Source organism: Panthera tigris, chromosome B3 (assembly GCF_018350195.1).
Source record: "Panthera tigris isolate Pti1 chromosome B3, P.tigris_Pti1_mat1.1, whole genome shotgun sequence".
Lineage (NCBI taxonomy): Eukaryota > Metazoa > Chordata > Mammalia > Carnivora > Felidae > Panthera > Panthera tigris.
Genome location: NC_056665.1, coordinates 109741581 through 109759457, shown reverse-complemented (window position 1 = coordinate 109759457; position 17877 = coordinate 109741581). Strand labels below are relative to the sequence as shown.

At 38.6% G+C, this 17877-nt stretch overlaps 1 protein-coding gene across 1 annotated transcript in view; it reads right to left on the bottom strand.

The window, feature by feature from the left end:
• Positions 1-17877, bottom strand: part of SYNE2 (spectrin repeat containing nuclear envelope protein 2) — a 283558-nt gene that overhangs the window by 182147 nt on the left and 83534 nt on the right. Inside the window, exons 30-34 of the mRNA XM_042989863.1 lie at positions 15512-15691; positions 13430-13580; positions 3846-4004; positions 3028-3189; positions 674-775 (exon numbers count right to left, since the gene is read on the bottom strand). Coding sequence (XP_042845797.1) covers positions 674-775; positions 3028-3189; positions 3846-4004; positions 13430-13580; positions 15512-15691 — 754 coding nt within the window. The remainder of the gene's footprint in view (positions 1-673; positions 776-3027; positions 3190-3845; positions 4005-13429; positions 13581-15511; positions 15692-17877) is intronic.

The following is a 17877-nucleotide window of genomic DNA, read 5'->3' as shown; positions in this document are numbered from 1 at the left end:
TGTGCTCTACCTAAATAAAAATTGTAACAAATCTCTTCACACAACAGAAAATCACACTTTGGTCCATCTCCCTGCTTCCTCCATCTAGCAATTAATAAACAGAGAATCACACGAGTCGTATTCTCCTTCTTATGGCCAAAGGACACTCAAGAGGAAACCCTTCCTTCAAACAGAAGCATGACAATATCTCCAGCTCCACACAAGAGGCCTGGAAATAAGTTAAAACACTAAAAAAAATATATACTTTAAACAAACATAATCAACTATGCCAAGTATTAAAAATTCAGTTGGACTTAATATAGGAATTGGATAAAGATGAACTAAATAATGATCCTAATTTTACTTTATGATTTTTTAAAAATTTTTTAATGTTTATTTGTTTTTGAGACAGAGAGAGAGAGAGACAGAGTGCAAGTGGGAGAGGGGCAGAGACAAAGGAGACACAGAATCTGAAGCAGGTTCCAGGCTCTGAGCTGTCAGCACACAGCCCAACCCAGGGCTTGAACCCACAAGCCATTAGATCATGACCTGAGCCGAAGTTGGACGCTTAACTGACTGAGCCACCCAGGCGCCCCCTAATTTTACTTTAGGTTTAAGATTTAGAATTCTGGTTTATGGGCATGAGTTACTTCAGAGTGCTTTAATTGCAACTGTTAAATAAAAATTCTCTTACCTGCAATTCAAGAGGCGTTTCGCTGCTTTGAAGGAGAAACTGTATTTTAGCCACTCTTTTAGAAAACTCTGAAGATTTTTGTTCGTGGACTTGTAACTCTTCCTAAAACATAATATTAGTGGATAATACCTTTTTATCTTATACCTTATTTTCTGGTACTCATGATTATGATTATTAACATATAGAAACCGAGAGAAACTTTGGATTTCCCCAAATCCCTTGTTTTTTGAACGAGTCCTGGGAGTCACAAACCCAAGTGGCTATATGAGCCAGGAAAATGTTATAATTGAGCAAAGCATTCCAGCTAGAAGACGACAGAGAGGGGCCAGGCTTGTGCTATACCAGAATGCAGTGCCTACATCAACATGTCATACATCTGTACATATAAACTGTGCCCGCATGTGCACGTGCACGTGTGCAAGCACACTACACACACACACACACACACACACACACACACACACACTGTTGGCAGAATTTGGCTCACAGGCTGGCAGTTTACAGTCCGTAACTTCAAAGTTTTAAACAACCTGCATTTCAGGGCATTTTTAAGGAACTTGTTCATTTACACCTAGAAAATGATAACTTCTATCATCATATACACAGGAAACTCGTAAATCTCTACACTTTCTGGAAACCTTTTCCAAGTGTATAAAAGTGGATATGTGAATTTAAGAATGAATAAAATAACAAAGATTCGAGGAAAAAAAATGAGACGGGACGCATTAGACCTGGCATACTGTAAAGGCTTCATGTGCACATACATACACTTTTCTGTTACATTGGACCACATATAATTGCCAATATTTGAATGTTTTCTGACCTACAAAGGTAGAGATTTTATATGATCCAAATGAATAATATATAAACAAACAATTTGAAAAAATTCTTCCTAGTGTTAAAATAGATAAATTCTTTCCAAATGGCAAAACCTGAGATTACTGTTTTAAAAACTAGCCTTTTTTGAAGACAGATACCATATGTTTTCACTCTTAATGTGGATCCTCAGAAACTTAACAGAAGACCATGGGGGAGGGGAAGGAAAAAAAAAAAAACAAACGGCTAGAGAAGGAGGGAGCCAAAACATAAGAGACTCCTAAAAACTGAGAACAAACTGAGGGTTGATTGGGGGGGTGGGAGGGAGGGGTGGGTGAGTGATGGGTGTTGAGGAGGGCACCTGTTGGGATGAGCACTGGGTGTTATATGGAAACCAATTTGACAATAAATTTCATTAAAAAAAAAAAAAAAAAAAAAAAAAAAAGAAGAAGCTCTATAAAGATTCTGATACTCGGCCTGGTATTTTTTTCTAATCTTTCGGAGGGAGAGACTGCTTGATTCAAATTATGAAGGTTGTTCATACTCATGATCTAGATCAGGGGTTAATAGTCTAAGGGCTGGTAGTCTGTTTTTATAAATAAAGTTTTATTGGAACCCAGTTACTTTCAAGCATTTATGTACCATCTATGACTGAGTGCTTTTATGCTACAACAGCAGCATTAATCAATTGTGACAACTGTGACCAAATGATCTACAAGCTTAAAATATTTACAATTTGGCCCCTTAAAAAAAAAAAATCTGCCAACCCCTGAGACAGGGGTTCCCACTTGGGAAAAATTATGCATTTGGTGGGGTGTCTTCCAGGAGTTATTAATGTTGCTTATACCATACAATGCTTCTGATAGTCTGGTGAATCCTGTGGACCCTTTGCATAATAATATTTATTTATTTATTTATTTATTTATTTATTTATTTATTTATTTTTGAATGCATAATAATATTTTAAAAACAAAAGATAAATTATGTAGAAATATAAAGGAAAACAATTATATTGACTTAGTTATCAAAGTATTAAAAATAACTTATGCTATAGTAATATGTATGTTTCTATATTAATACCTTAAATAATAAGATCTAGCAGTGACCCTACTCACAGCCATAATTTCAAAGTAGTGAAAAGGGTAATAGTTACAACTAGATAATGACCCCCAAATACCTGTGACTTTCTTGATAACAAAGTCACATACAATGTTCATCCTGCTATGTTTGTTGACTATATTCATAACTGAAACACATTATATTTTGATTAGACATTCAGAAAGATAAAGATGCAATTTTTCCCATATAAGGTCATTTTATCCACTAACCACTGGGGTGTCTGTGAACCCCAGATTAATAATACCTGCTAACATCTTCCTACATATCAAAGGAAACAAGAGAATTGCGGTCCCACTCAAGGGATAATGAAAGAAATAAAACATTTCTTGGTGATTTCTCTACACTGCTTCAAGAAAGCAAGCTCAATATTCAATGTCAACTGTGTACAAAAAGAGCATACATTTTATCTGTTAAATTACCTTCAGCTTTTCTCTTTCTTCTTCAGTCAGTTGATGTAATTCCACTTTTCGAAGGACCTTTTCAGTCCACTCATCAATGACATTTTTTAAGTTAAAAAGCTTGTCCCATAAAGCTAGAGCTCGACCAAGATTTTCATAGTAGTCTTCGGTTTTTTCATTTATCTGCCATAATTAAAAAATAGAAATAACACATTTAGTGGTAAAAAAAAAAAAAAGTATGAAAACCATTGTTTCAGTCACACATTATTTTAAAATAAAAATTTGCCTTTGCTTGTTGAACAATTTGCTTTATTTATCAACAACAAAAAAATGTGCTTGAACACATAACATAGTTCTTTCTTCCACAAAAAAAAAAAAAAAAAAAAAAAACGACTTTGCTGCCACTTACAGGCAACTGAAAGCAACGTCTTCCTAATTTCTAACCCGCAATAAATTAAAGGTGTTTTTAAAAACTCAGATGAAAATATAACACAAATTCTTAATTTGTAATTCATAACAATATAACTATTACTCAACCAAAACTGTATTAAATATATAGTTGAGCATGAATATCCTGCATGAATGGTTAATATATTAACTACTTTATTTTAAATAAGTTGCGTCTGTGCTTTTATATCTGCATGTATAGACCCATTTGTTAATAGCGTCTAACTCTGCAGGTAAAATTAATAATTCCTAAGACATAAATTTTATATTATTTGAACATTTTTACAATGAACCCTTTTGAACTTTGTAATTAGATAAAAATACTAAAGATACAACAGAGAAGATCGATTTGTTATCAAAGAGAATTTTTAATGAATTAAATTGTCACTCACATCAAGCCATCTATCCACAATAATATTAGCTTCTTTCTCAAAAGGAGGCTCTTCAAAACTTCTCATTTTATTTAGATGAAATTGTAGGTTTCTACAGACCTGGTTAATCTTGTCTACAACTTCTAAATGTTCATTAAATTCTTCTTTGACAATTTCAATCTGTAAAAAAAGTTAGGTTAACACATTTTTGATAGATTTACATAGAAAAATTAGTAAGAACCAAAATTCTATTATTGGCTATTCAGCTTAAAAACAATATCATAGGGACACCTGGGTGGCTCAGTTGGTTAAACGTTGGACTCCTGGTTTTGGCTCATGGCAGAATCTCTTGCAGTTTGTGAGTTTGAGCCCTGCATTAGGCTCTGTGCTGACAATGCAGAGGCTACTTAGGATTCTCTCTCCCCCTCTCTCTCTGCCTCTCCTCCCCCTCACCTCAAATAAATAAATAAACTTAAAAAAAAAACCCCACAACATCATAACAGAGGATACTCTGTATTAATACTTTATATTAATACTTTAATATGTACTTTGTACATTATCTTTTCTAAAGCAGGCTGTTATTTTCCCACTTTCTCAATAAAAAGTTTTTAGAATCCTAACCATCTCATTTACCAGTAATCCTACACCAAAATTTCTTCCCACTCTGCATGATGAAATAATTGTAATAATCTAAAGCCATGTTTCCTGTCCAGATGAAATAAGTCTACAAAAAAACAAAATAAAACAAAAACCTTCATTCAATAGTATAAAAAAAGGCAGTTCCTAGATTCCTCTAACAGTAATCATCTGTGGAAGTTGAAGAACCATGCTCATCTGAATAAAACAGAACTCTAATATATCTTTAATACATCATTTCTTGCTTTCTTTCTTTATTTGAGAGAGAGAGAGAAAGAGAGAGAACAAGCCGGGGAGGGTCAGAGAGAAGGAGAGAAAGAATCCCAAGCAGTCTCTGCAACATCAGTACAGAGCCCGATGTGGGGCTTGAACCCATGAATTGTCAGATCATGACATGAGCCGAGATCAAGAGTTGGACACTTAACTGATTGAGCCACCCAGGTGCCCCCCAATATCATTTTTTTCAATATATGAAATTTATTGTCAAATTGGTTTCCATACAACACCCAGTGCTCATCCCAAAAGGTGCCCTCCTCAATACCCATCACCCACCCTCCCCTCCCTCCCACCCCCCATCAACCCTCAGTTTGTTCTCAGTTTTTAACAGTCTCTTATGCTTTGGCTCTCTCCCACTCTAACCTCTTTTTTTTTTTTTCTCCTTCCCCTCCCCCATGGGTTTCTGTTAAGTTTCTCAGGATCCACATAAGAGTGAAACCATATGGTATCTGTCTTTCTCTGTATGGCTTATTTCACTTAGCATAGCACTCTCCAGTTCCATCCACTTTGCTACGAAGGGCCATATTTCATTCTTTCTCATTGCCACGTAGTACTCCATTGTGTGTATAAACCACAATTTCTTTATCCATTCATCACTTGATGGACATTTAGGCTCTTTCCATAATTTGGCTATTGTTGAGAGTGCTGCTATAAACATTGGGGTACAAGTGCCCCTATGCATCAGTACTCCTGTATCCCTTGGGTAAATTTCTAGCAGTGCTACTGCTGGTCATAGGTAGGTCTATTTTTAATTTTTTGAGGAATCTCCAACACTGTTTTCCAGAGTGGCTGCACCAATTTGCATTCCCACCAACAGTGCAAGAGGGTTCCCGTTTCTCCACATCCTCCCCAGCATCTATAGTCTCCTGATTTGCTCATTTTGGCCACTCTGACTGGCGTGAGGTGATATCTGAGTGTGGTTCTGATTTGTATTTCCCTGATGAGGAGCGACGTTGAGCATCTTTTCATGTGCCTGTAGGCCATCCGGACATCTTCTTTAGAGAAGTGTCTATTCATGTTTTCTGCCCATTTCTTCACTGGATTATTTGTTTTTCGGGTGTGGAGTTTGGTGAGCTCTTTCTAGATTTTGGATACTAGCCCTTTGTCCGATATGTCATTTGCAAATATCTTTTCCCATTCCGTTGGTTGCCTTTTAGTTTTGTTGATTGTTTCCTTTGCTGTGCAGAAGCTTTTTATCTTCATGAGGTCCCAATAGTTCATTTTTGCTTTTAATTCCCTTGCCTTTGGGGATGTGCCGAGTAAGAGATTGCTACGGCTGAGGTCAGAGAGGTCTTTTCCTGCTTTCTCCTCTAGGGTTTTGATGGTTTCCTGTCTCACATTCAGGTCCTTTATCCATTTTGAGTTTATTTTTGTGAATGGGGTGAGAAAGTGGTCTAGTTTCCACCTTCTGCATGTTGCTGTCCGGTTCTCCCAGCACCATTTGTTAACCCCAATATCATTTCTAACATGGAAGGTAAAATACTGTATTATCAAAAGGCCGATGGTCTTAAACTACAAAATAAAATGTGAGTGTTGACGAATGTAATGTTTCACTCAGCTTTCCAGTCTTACCTGAGTATTTTTAACAACAATATAAAATTTGAAAATAGATTTCTCATAGGCAAACACCTAAAAAAGTATACACTGCAGGGGACTTCCATTTCTGGAAATATGGAGTAGACATAATTTTCCCTATTCTTCCCATTAAGTACAACTAAAATCCCTGGATATCATATAAGAAACAAACTTAGTAAGAATGAAAAGTGGAGAGTTCAAGACCAGCTCCTGAACACCAGTTTGGTGGTAAGTTCCCTGAATTTTCTTTTTCCCTTAGATAGATAGATAGATAAAATTTATATGGCATGCTGAACAAACTAGAAGACCTAAAACATTTGAAAAAGAAGAAGAAAGTAGGAAGAATCGGTCTACCTGATTTTAAGACTTATCATAGAGGGACAGTAATAAAGATAATGTGGTCTTGGCAAAGAGATAGACACATAGATCAATGGAAAAGAAAAGATTATCAATACCATTAGCAATTAGGAAGATGCAAATTAAAACCATAATGTGATACCACTACATACCTATCAGCATGAGTTAAAAAAAAAAAAAATTGAGACAGCATCTAATGCTGGCAACGATGCAGAGAAACTGGATCATTCCACAATGCTGGTGGGAGCAGTTGGGCAGTTTCTCTAAAAACTAAATACACGATTAACATACAAGCCAGCAACTGCACTCCTACGCAGTTAACCCTGAGAAATAAAAACTTACATTCACATAAAGACCCCTATATGAATGTGTTTATAGCAGCTTTACTTGTAATAGCCCGAAATTATAAACAACCCAGATGCCCTTCAGAGGCGAGTAATGGAACAAACTGTGGTTACATCCATACCATGGAAAACTACACAGCAAGAAAAGGGAACAAACTACCAATACATGCAAGAATCTGAGTGAATCTCCAGAGAATTATGCTGAGTGTGAAATAGCCAATTCCCAAGTTACATACTGTATGTGTATGTACAGGAGGAAAAAGGGTAGGGCTATAAAATGACAGCATGAGGGATCCTCGTGGTGATGGAAGCATCCTTGATCTTGACTGTATCAATGGCAGTGTCCTGACTGCAATATTGTACTACGTAGTTTTATAAGATTTAACATTGGGGAAACTTACAGTAAAGGGTACTCAGGATTTCTCTGTATAATTTCTTACAACCGCATGTGAATCCACAATTATCTCAAAATAAAAATTTAATTAAAATAATAAAAACTGAGGAGTATTACTCAGCGATCAAAAAGAATGAAATCTTGCCATTTGCAACTACGTGGATGGAACTAGAGGGTATTATGCTAAGGGAAATTAGAGAAAGACAAATATCATATGACTTCACTCATATGAGGACTTTGAGATAGAAAACGGACGAACATAAGGGAAAGGAAGCAAAAAGAATATAAAAACAGGGAGGGGGACAAAACATAAAAGAGTCTTAAATATGGAGAACAAACACAGGGTTACTGGAGGGGTTGTGGGAGGGGGGGAAGGGGTAAATGGGTAAGGGGCATTAAGGTATCTACTCCTGAAATCATTGTTGCACTATATGCTAACAAATAAATTATAGAAAGAAAAAGAAAGATAAAATAATAATAATAATAATAATTGAATAAAAATTTTAAAATAGAAAAAAAATTACTGGGGGGGGGGGTGGGGGTTCTGTCTCCTGACTGGATGCTGACTGATACATCTTCAAAGCTGATTGCAAACTCCAGTGTTTTTCCTCCTGGCACAAGCCTCTGCGATGGGCATAATACGTTTTTGTTCAATTAAATGGAAAAATAATTTGTTCAATTATATGGCGTAATTTTCAATACATTCAAAGAACTCTGTTGTTACAATTGGCATATGCCGCCACTGGGTGAAGAAAAAAGAAAGAACAGGAGAGGGTATCTTTAGCACTGACAGGAACTGTGGGTTTTGTTCCACAATACATTGAAAGGGTAGAATAAAGGAAAGTAGGCTCACTCTGTCTTTTCCCAAACTTGAATGGTCCCCTGACATTCTAGCCTTTAGTCTTACTCTTGCACTTCTGTCTTTCATTAAAGAGAGTGGAAATCTGGCCCCATATCCTAGATAAACATCCAGGTTTCTATGGTTTGAAAGACAAAAGTTCTCAGTGATATCATATTTCAGCCACCGGTGCAAAGGATCACACTACAAATACATACTACAGAAATGGATTGTTTCTGAAGACGGTATGTAATTCATCACAAAATATAATTTTACATCACAAAGTAACATATTATTCCAGCAAATATGTAAACTGCTCATATGCCAGATACCATACTAAAAGATTCTCAATATAATAAATGCTTAGGCTCTTATACATTTCATAAAGGGAATTCGTGATTTTATTAATTTTTAAAATGCCTTTGTGACCAAACCTCTACAGATGAGAAAGGGGGAAGAGACAACGCAAAGTTAATTTTTATTTCCACCATATATGTATTTCAAACATTTACAGAGAAGGCAATATTATGATGATTGAAACATGACTTTGTAGTCACACAGATCTGGGATTAAATCATGATTATGCCATTTATCAGCCATATAATCTTGGGAAAGTCACTTAACCTCTATCCTCACTTTTTGCCTTGGTTACAGAGGAAGATGCTAATCTGTCCAAATTCCAAGACATAAATTAGACGTTACTGGTAAGCAGGATCAGCGTGCCTGAAAAATACAATATGTGGATATGGTTCTTTTTTCTGCTTATCATTTAACAGGTAAGATCCTTGAGACCAGCATTATGAACCTATCTTCACATAAGATGAAGAACCCAGGTCCCTGTATCCATATCTGAGCTACTCTGTGATAAGATTCTAAGACTTCGATTTCGATCTGGAGGAGAAAAAGGCCTTGTAAGCATTTAGGCTGGCCTGATGCTTGAACCACATCTTCCCAGAGAACCTGCTGGGGTATTGGGCACTCACGCAACTTGTAATAAAGCAATACTATTTGTTCTTATTTTTTGAGTACATATCTCCTTTGACAATCCCACAAGAAATCGGGAAAACTGACAGGGCAGGGTGAGGAATTCCTTTGTTCTTCATTCTTAACACCGTCTTGATAACGTTACAAACCCTACAGTTACTTCTAAAATTCTCTAAACCTTGGTTTTCTCATCAATAGAACAGGGTTAATACTTAACCCTTGCAGGATTATTTGGGAATGAAACCATACAATAATGTGTGAAGAACTTGGCACATGATGGCCAAGCCATCAATGGCCGAAGCTTTTACTATCATCACCGTTATCATTTTTAGTAGTGGTAGCAGTGTTACTTAAAACCTCAAAGCCACATGGTACTCTTATTTGCAAATAAAACCAATTTTGCTGGCCTCAGGATTTTCCAGCTTCTGAGGCAAGTCAGTCATTGGAGTGGAGGGGGGTATGGTTTGGCCAGTGAAGAAAGAAGGAAATTAGTACATTTTAAAGTGCTGCAAGGAATGTCTTTGGTATTAAGAATCTTCCATATTTCAGATTAATCCTAGACGTAAAATATTTGGTCAAATGGGAGGCGTATTTTCAAGGATCTTGAATAATACTGTCAAAATGTTTTCCAAAAGAGTAGTGTCAATATGCTCTCTGACCAGCAACATAAAGAGTAGACATCTCATTGACTATCAAAAGGCCAACAGAGGTATTTTGGAGTAGCTTTGGTTTCCTTTGATTACTCATGAGGTTCAACTATGTCTCTTTTTTTTCACAATTGCCAATTTGTTTCCTACGTACAAATATCCACTTGGATCTCAGTGGTTTACTCACTAATTTCTATGAGTTCTCTGTACGTTACTGTAAACCTTACTCTCTCATATTTATGAAAACTCTTTTCCACCCTACAGCATTATTTAAAATAATAAAAAATTAAACTTTATTATACTAGCTTCCATTTATGAGGACGTGTTTAAATGAACTATATTATTACTATATATTTTGCATATGTGAAATCATATTATGCACAGGAATAATTTATTAAAAGTCCTCATTCTTTGATCTATCCGTGGTTAAAATTACTGTTGCTCTGTCCTTATCCATACCAGCCTATTTTCATAATAAACTTTGTTGTGACAGGCAAAACAAAGTTAGAAGTTAAAAAATGAAATAAAATTGCTGTTGAAATAAGAAACTATAAATTTTTATGTTAGTTAATAAGAAACCATAGAGGCTGTTGTCCTAAACCCCATAGTGATGGTATTTGGAGGTGGGTCCTTTGGCAGGGCATGAGGTCATGAGGGTGAAGCCCTCATACATAGAATTAGTGCCCTTATAAAAGAGACCCTAGAGAGTTCTCTTGTCCTTTCCTCCATCTAAGGACACAGCAAGAAGACAGCCATCTATGAACCAGGAAGCAAGCCCCCACCAGACCCCAAATCTGCAGGGACCTTGCTTTCGTACTTCTCAACTTCCAGAACTGTGAGAAATAAATTTCTGTTGCTTATTTTTTTTATTAAAAAAAATTTTTTTTAAGTTTATTTATTTTTGAGAAAGACAGAGAGACAGACTGCAAGCTGGGGAGGGGCAGAGAGATGGAGACACAGAATCCGAAGCAGGCTCCAGGTTCTGAGCTGTCAGCACAGAGCCTGATGTGGGGCTCGAACTCACGAACCATGAGATCATGACCTGAGCTGAAGTCAGACGCTTAACCAACTGAGCTACCCAGGCACCCCAAATTATTGTTGTTTATAAGCCATCCAACGTATGGTATTTTATTTTTCGTTACAGCCTGAAGAGAGTAGGACAGAAATTGGTACAGAGCAGTGGGGTACTGCTGTCATAAATACCAAAAAATGTAGAAGAGGCTTTAGAACTGGGTTATGGGTAGAGGCTGGAAGACTTTTGAGAAGTCTGCTAGAAAAAGCCAGTATTGCCCTGAAATGATGGTTAAGGGCGATTCTGGTGAGGGCTCAGAAAGAAAAGAGAGCTGAGAGAAAGTCTCAATCTTCTTACAGAATAGCTAAGCAATGATGAACAGAATGTAGATACTAGAGGAATGTAGATACTAGAGGCCATCTCGATGAGGTGGCAGACAGAAATGAGGAACATGATGTTGGATCTGGAGAAAAGGCGATACTTGTTATCAAGTGGCAAAGAACTGGACTGAACTGTGTTTGTGTTCTTGTGTTTTTGTGGAAGGTAGAACGAGCTAGCAATGAACTTGAATATTTAGCTGAAGTTATGTCTTTAGCAAAGCGCTGAAGATGTGATGTGGCTCCTCCTTGACTGCTTACAGTAAAAGGTGAGAAAACATAAATGATTCAAAGATGGAATTGCTAAGTAAAAGGGAAGCAGAACTGAAAAATCTGGAAAATTCTCAGTCTATCCATATTCATACCATATTGCCAAAAAATGAGAACACTAACACACTGGCCAAAAGACCCTTTCATAAGGAGATTGGTATAAACCAGCCATCTCAACAGAAGGCACGCGTTAGTCTTCAAGACAGGAGAAGAATGACCCAAAAGTGACTCAGAGACCATCAGGCTGCCCCTCCCATCATAGGCCCAGAGCAAACTGGCCCAGGGAACAACATGGCTGCCTCTACCCAGCATTCAAAGGATGGGGTCAACCTGGCAGATCCACAAGTGTGGCACCCCAGCCCAACAGAGCTGCTGGGTGATGAAGTAAGTTTTATTCATCAGATAAATAACTTATCCAGAAAGTACAGTTCACAGTTATAGGTGGCAGGAGGAATGGTCATACACCCGAGAAGAGAGTGTTCACAGCCATACACAGGGTGGGCCATTAGGACTAACATTCATTTAGGTGCTGATGAAGTCCTAGGCACTTTACAGTTGCTACTTCACCTGATCAGGAAAGGAAAGACTTTCTATTGGTAATGGGATTCCACTTAACGAGACAAAGGCAGGGATTCCAGAACTGAGGAGGATTAGCACAAATCAAGAATAGTTACAAGTCAAGAGAGACTAGATATCTGTTCAGTATACAAGGTAGGGACTCAGGATCTGTGAATAAGGCAGATTTTGATCCTGACACAACAGTACACGTTGGGAAACTGGCATCAGGGCCATAGCAGAAGAGTAGCTATGTAAATTGGGACACAAGGTTGAGGTCAATCTTGTAAGGCTGGTCATGTTGAATTTACTGGGAATCAAGAAAACCCCCAGCTCTTTAAATCCCCTGGGATGATGACAGGATCTGTCTAGATCCCAAGACCACCAAAACCCAAAGCTACCTCTGCTGGATGGAAGCAGACAGGTTGCTTCTGAGCACTGTCTGCTCATGGTTTTGGTGGCCTTCCTCATTTAAATCTCATAGGAAACCAGTTACACAGTCACATATTGTACAACTGGTGTCCAAACAAGGCTCTCTGTGATTGATCAGTTCCAAGAAACTGAGTCTGAGAAAGCGGGTCTCAGACTAAGGCTATTCCTCATCTATAGCTCTGGTCATGTGTCTGCACCCTGAACCTTCGGCTTCAGGGATAAGAGTTCTAGATAAAGACTAAATTGTCTGCAGGCATCTGGTTGATTCTCTCTCATCAAACCATAAAGCCGCTAGGAAAAGCAACTTCCTGGTGTGCAGTCACATAGTGTAGCAGGCAGTGTCCTTCAACGATTCCATTCTTCTGCCATTCTGGTTGATAACCACAGAAAATCACAGAAAATAATGACACCTAGTGTCCAAAAGTGTTACTCTTCTTCGAATATGCTGTGATTGCTTAGGCTATGAATACAGATAGAACAACATGGACATACACTCACACACCTTTACAGAAAGCCAATAAATAAAAACATAATTATTCCTTTGTCTACTAATAACAGAAGGGTTTTCCCACTACCTTCATTCTCTCAAGCCTAAAATGAAGCCTCAGTTTCCTTTTGGGCAGAAGGTCAGTGCAAAGACTGTTGAAACTGTACAGAGGTAGGAGCAGGGGTGACCCCAGACTCCAGCAGAACCACACCAATAGTATCAAGAACCAAACAGAAGCAACCTAGCGTTAACTTGGGGACTGGGTTTTTTTCAAGCCCTAGTAATAAATTCAGTAAGGTCTTAGATATCTAGTAAAACGGCCACTGTTCTTGTAAGCCGAGTTTCAAAAATGACTCCATTTATAATATCCTCTTTATTGCTGAGGCCACGGTGTAGAGTTCCCTTTGGAATCTGGACTCACCTCTGCTATCCTTTTCTTCAGGTTCTCTTTTCCCATGTAGGAAGCCTGAAGGGAGATGACATTCTCTTCTTTTTGAATCAAAGTTGTCAAGACACTTTTAAAATTCTGATACTGTTTTAAGAGCTCCAAAACTCTTTCACATTGGTCAAGGCTATGGGAAAAAAAAAAAGAAAAAAAGAAAAAAGTAAAACAGGTAAATCTCTAAGAATAGGAAAACCATTCTCTCTCTTTGTAAGTATCCTACAATAACGACTAATACGTTACAGAAGGATTTTTCCTCTTGACATGGTTTCGCATATTGTTTTACCAATTTAACCTAAGAATGATGGCATACATACTTATCTGGCAAATGGATGGTCTAAAAAAGCACTGGATTATGATTTTCACTACTTCAATAGCAAAAAAAAAAAAAAAAAAAAAAAAAAATTACCAGATGTAAGCTCTAGGAAGAAACACAGGATTCATAATCTTAAGGAATCGGCATCTCAGTTTCATCATTAACCAAACTATATCTTGGAAAACAGTGCCTCCCTAGCACTATTCTTGGAAATTGTTTCCATACTAATTCAGCAAGTCACAGTTTGTTTATGTCTATTTGCTCATTCTAGAGTTAGCCCTTTGAAAAAAGTAAAGTAATACCAATAATGAAGCAGTTAGGAGACCTGATTTCTAGTTATGGCTGGCACTAATCAGTCATGTGACTTTAGCCTCTTTGGACCTCAATTTCTTTCCTCTACAAAATCAAAGGGTACACTAGATTGAATACCACAGACAGGCTTTATCTTAACTACTGTACATTCAGGTTCCAGTAGAAAACATAAGGTGCCCTCAGACAGAGTTCTGTGTAAAAGGACCACTGATGTGGGCAGAGTTAAGGGAAACTTTCAGGGAGCCGAGACACAAACTAGAGAAAAACAGATACACCACTCGGCCTCAGGGGAAAGGGGGAAGTGCCCTGAGCCAGAGAGGAGGCTGCCAGTAGGGGCTGCCAGAACCACCTGCTGGAAAGGGAGGGGGTTAAGATCGCCTTGACCTCTCTCTCTCTGCTTGTCTTCAAATCTCCTACTAGTAACTTCCTGTCCTAACTGGACCCCTTGGCTTGGCTGGTACAGTCAGCTAGGGATCAGCCCTCCTGACTACTTCTACCTCCAGACAGAGAGTTAGGGAAAGAAGGCATGGATGGAGAACATTCAGCAGAATCACCAACCGGGGTGATTAAGTTAAGGATTAACTTAAAATAGGAATATTACCATGAATTATCTGTGTGGGTGCAATATCATCACAAGGCCCCTTATAAGAGGGTGACAGGAGGGTCAGAGTGACAACAGAAAAAGAAATGAGAGGAGAGGAGAAAGAGCCAGATTAAGATTTGAAGACACCACATGGCTAGCTTTAAAGATGAAGAAGGGTGGCTCAGTTGGTTGAGCGTCCAACTTTGGCTCAGGTCATGATCTCACAATTCACGAGATTGAGCCCCACATCAGGCTTGCTGCTATCAGCACAGAGCCCACTTCGGATTCTTTCCCTGCTGTCTCTGTGCCTCCCCAGCTTGCATGCTCTATCTCTCAAAAATTAACATTTAGAAAGAAAAAAAAAAGATGGAGGAAGGGGACACACAGCAAGGAAAGTAGTAGGAGTCAGGAGGCCTCTAGAAGGCAAGGAAACGGATTCTGTCCTAGAGCCTCCAAGAAAGGAAGGCAGCTTGATTTCAGAATTTCCAGCCTCCAGACTGTAAGATAAATTTGTGTTGTTTTTAAGCCACTAAACTGCTGGTAACTAGTTACAGAACAGCAATAGAAAACTAATACAGGTAGAGTAATAATAATAATAATAATAATAATAATAATAATAATAAATACACTGGTTATTTGTTATTCCTCTTAGATAAACCTCTTAAATTCATTGGGCAATATAATCTAGGATTCCAGATCTTGCTCCAGACATTGGTCTCAGGAGCTTCCAGTATGAAATGCTTATGCTTGTTCCTCCTTTAGGTCCATGGGGATGTGTTTTCAACATAGTTCAAAAAGTTGATTGTGCTACACACAATTTTTCAGATTTGGGAGGGATTTTTTTCCTTACCATTCAGTGACCGAAGCTTTTGTATTCTCCCACAAAAGTGCCGTATTTTGGCACTGTTGATTCAGCGATTTTTCTCGGCCGTCTCTGAACTGCGGAAGAGAATTGACCATTTCTTGCAAGCATTTCTTCTCTTCTTCATATTCATCTAGATCCTTATCCAGTTTCATTAGTGATTTTTTCCTTGATTACGAAAGAGAAAAGTTTGATAACCAATGATTGGCCACTCCGATTCAACACAAATAAGGGCAATTTGGGGGAGGCACTCTCACTTTAATTTGCCCTCAAACTATTATGCCAAAATTACACACTCTTATTAGAGAGTTCACAGGCTCTTCGCATTTCCAGAATAATAATTCGGTATTTTAAACATAATAAATATACAAAACCATAAGCAGTGACATTTTTCTGTGGTGAACACACTTGTAAAGAAGGTAGATATGCACCTTAGAGAAACCAGACAAAGAATATGAGTGGGTGCGAACGGGAAAGAGAGTGTGACATGGAGAAAGGACAACAGACAGGTGAACGTGCCCTGCAAGCTCCTAAGGAAGAGCAGAGGAGGCCGAGGAGAAAGGAATGTGCAAGGAAATGTTGCATTTCTGCCTTGTGTACAAAAAGCTCTTCCCCATCAAAAAGGATTCATTTGACCTAAGGGTTTAATCTGCAAACTAACCCTGGAAGGGTTAACTCCATTCACCCAGGTCTAAATTGCTTTTCTCAGTTCTCTACCTCCTTTCTTCCAATTCTCTCTGGAATACACTCCCATAAGGATTTCACTCTCCACCTGCTCCTACAAAACTACTTGCCAAGATCTTCGGTAACCTCCATGTTGCTAAACCCATGTTCCATTCTCAACCTTCGCTTCCTTCACGGGTCAGCAGCATTTGACACAGCTGACCACTTCTCCTTGTTGAAAGGTCTTCTCACTTGACCCCAGGACTCTCTTGATTTCCCCTGTCCTATACTGGCCACTCTTTCTTGGTTTCGTTCTCTGGTTCCTCCTCATCTCCCTGATCTCTTAACATGGAGTGCCTGGAGTAAACAGCTTGGACCTCTTCCCTTGTCTGTCTGACCTCCCTCCGCGGGCAATGTCACCCATCTCACGACTCTACACGGCATTCTAAATGCTCAGCCCCTTCTCCTGACTCCATCTGTCGTTAAGAGTCTTGTTGACATTCGTATTTGAACGTCAAATAAGTATTTTGAACCTATCATTTCTAAAACTGAGCACACTTGATCAGTACCTGATAAACTTCATTCTTTCCCATCTCAGTTAATGGTAACTCCATTCTTCTAGTTGCTCAAGTCAAAGCTTGGAATCATTCTCGACTCCAATCTTTTTTATAAGCTATGTACGATGTGTACATATAACCTATATAACTGTGGACTCTATCTTAAGAATTTATCCAGAATCTTAGCCCTTTTTGCCACCTCAACACTGGTCCATGTTACCATCATCCCTCACCTGGATCACTACCATAGGTGAACCTAGACTTCCTGTATCTTCCCTTGACTCTTACACCATTCTCAACACTTGGGCCAGAAAGAGCCTGTTACAGTGAAAACCAAATCATTTCCATTTGCTTGGACCCCTCCAATGACTTCCCATGTTACTCAAAGAAAAAGCCAAAGCTATCTCATGGCCCACAGGTTACCTGAGCTAACCCCCATCCCACCCGTTCTGATCCCCTTTCATACTTCTTCCCCTCACTGTTGACTTTCCCAACTCCTTGCCTCTCCTCAAACATGCCAGGCTCATTCTCACACCTACTGCTCCCTCGGCCTGGAAGGCTCTTCCTCCCAGGAGTCACCGGGCCAGCTCTCTCATCCATCCCATGTGACTCAAAAGTTACTTTCTCAGTAAAACTCTTCTTGATGACCCTTTTTGAATTACAACCCCCTCCTCCGTCCTTGTTCGATTTTTCTTCATAGCTTTTATCACTATCAAACATATTGAATACCTTACTCCTCTCACTAGATAAGACTCCATCAGGAACAAGAGCTTTTGTCTTTTGTGCTAACTCCTCTATCTGCAGTACCTAAAATAGTACCCGGCAACAACACGTATTTGTTGTATTGGTAGCTAAATTAAAAATTAAAGCAATTTGGGGCGCCTGGGTGGCTCAGTCGGTCGAGCGTCCGACTTCGGCTTAGGTCATGATCTCGCGGCTCGTGGGTTTGAGCCCCGCGTTGGGCTCTGTGCTGACAGCTCAGAGCCTGGAGCCTGTTTCGGATTCTGGGTCTCCCTCTCTCTCTCTGACCCTCCCCCGTTCATCCTCTGTCTCTCTCTGTCTCAAAAGTAAATAAACGTTAAAAAAAAATTTTTTTTTTAAATTAAAGCAATTTATTGTTTATCGATGTATAGT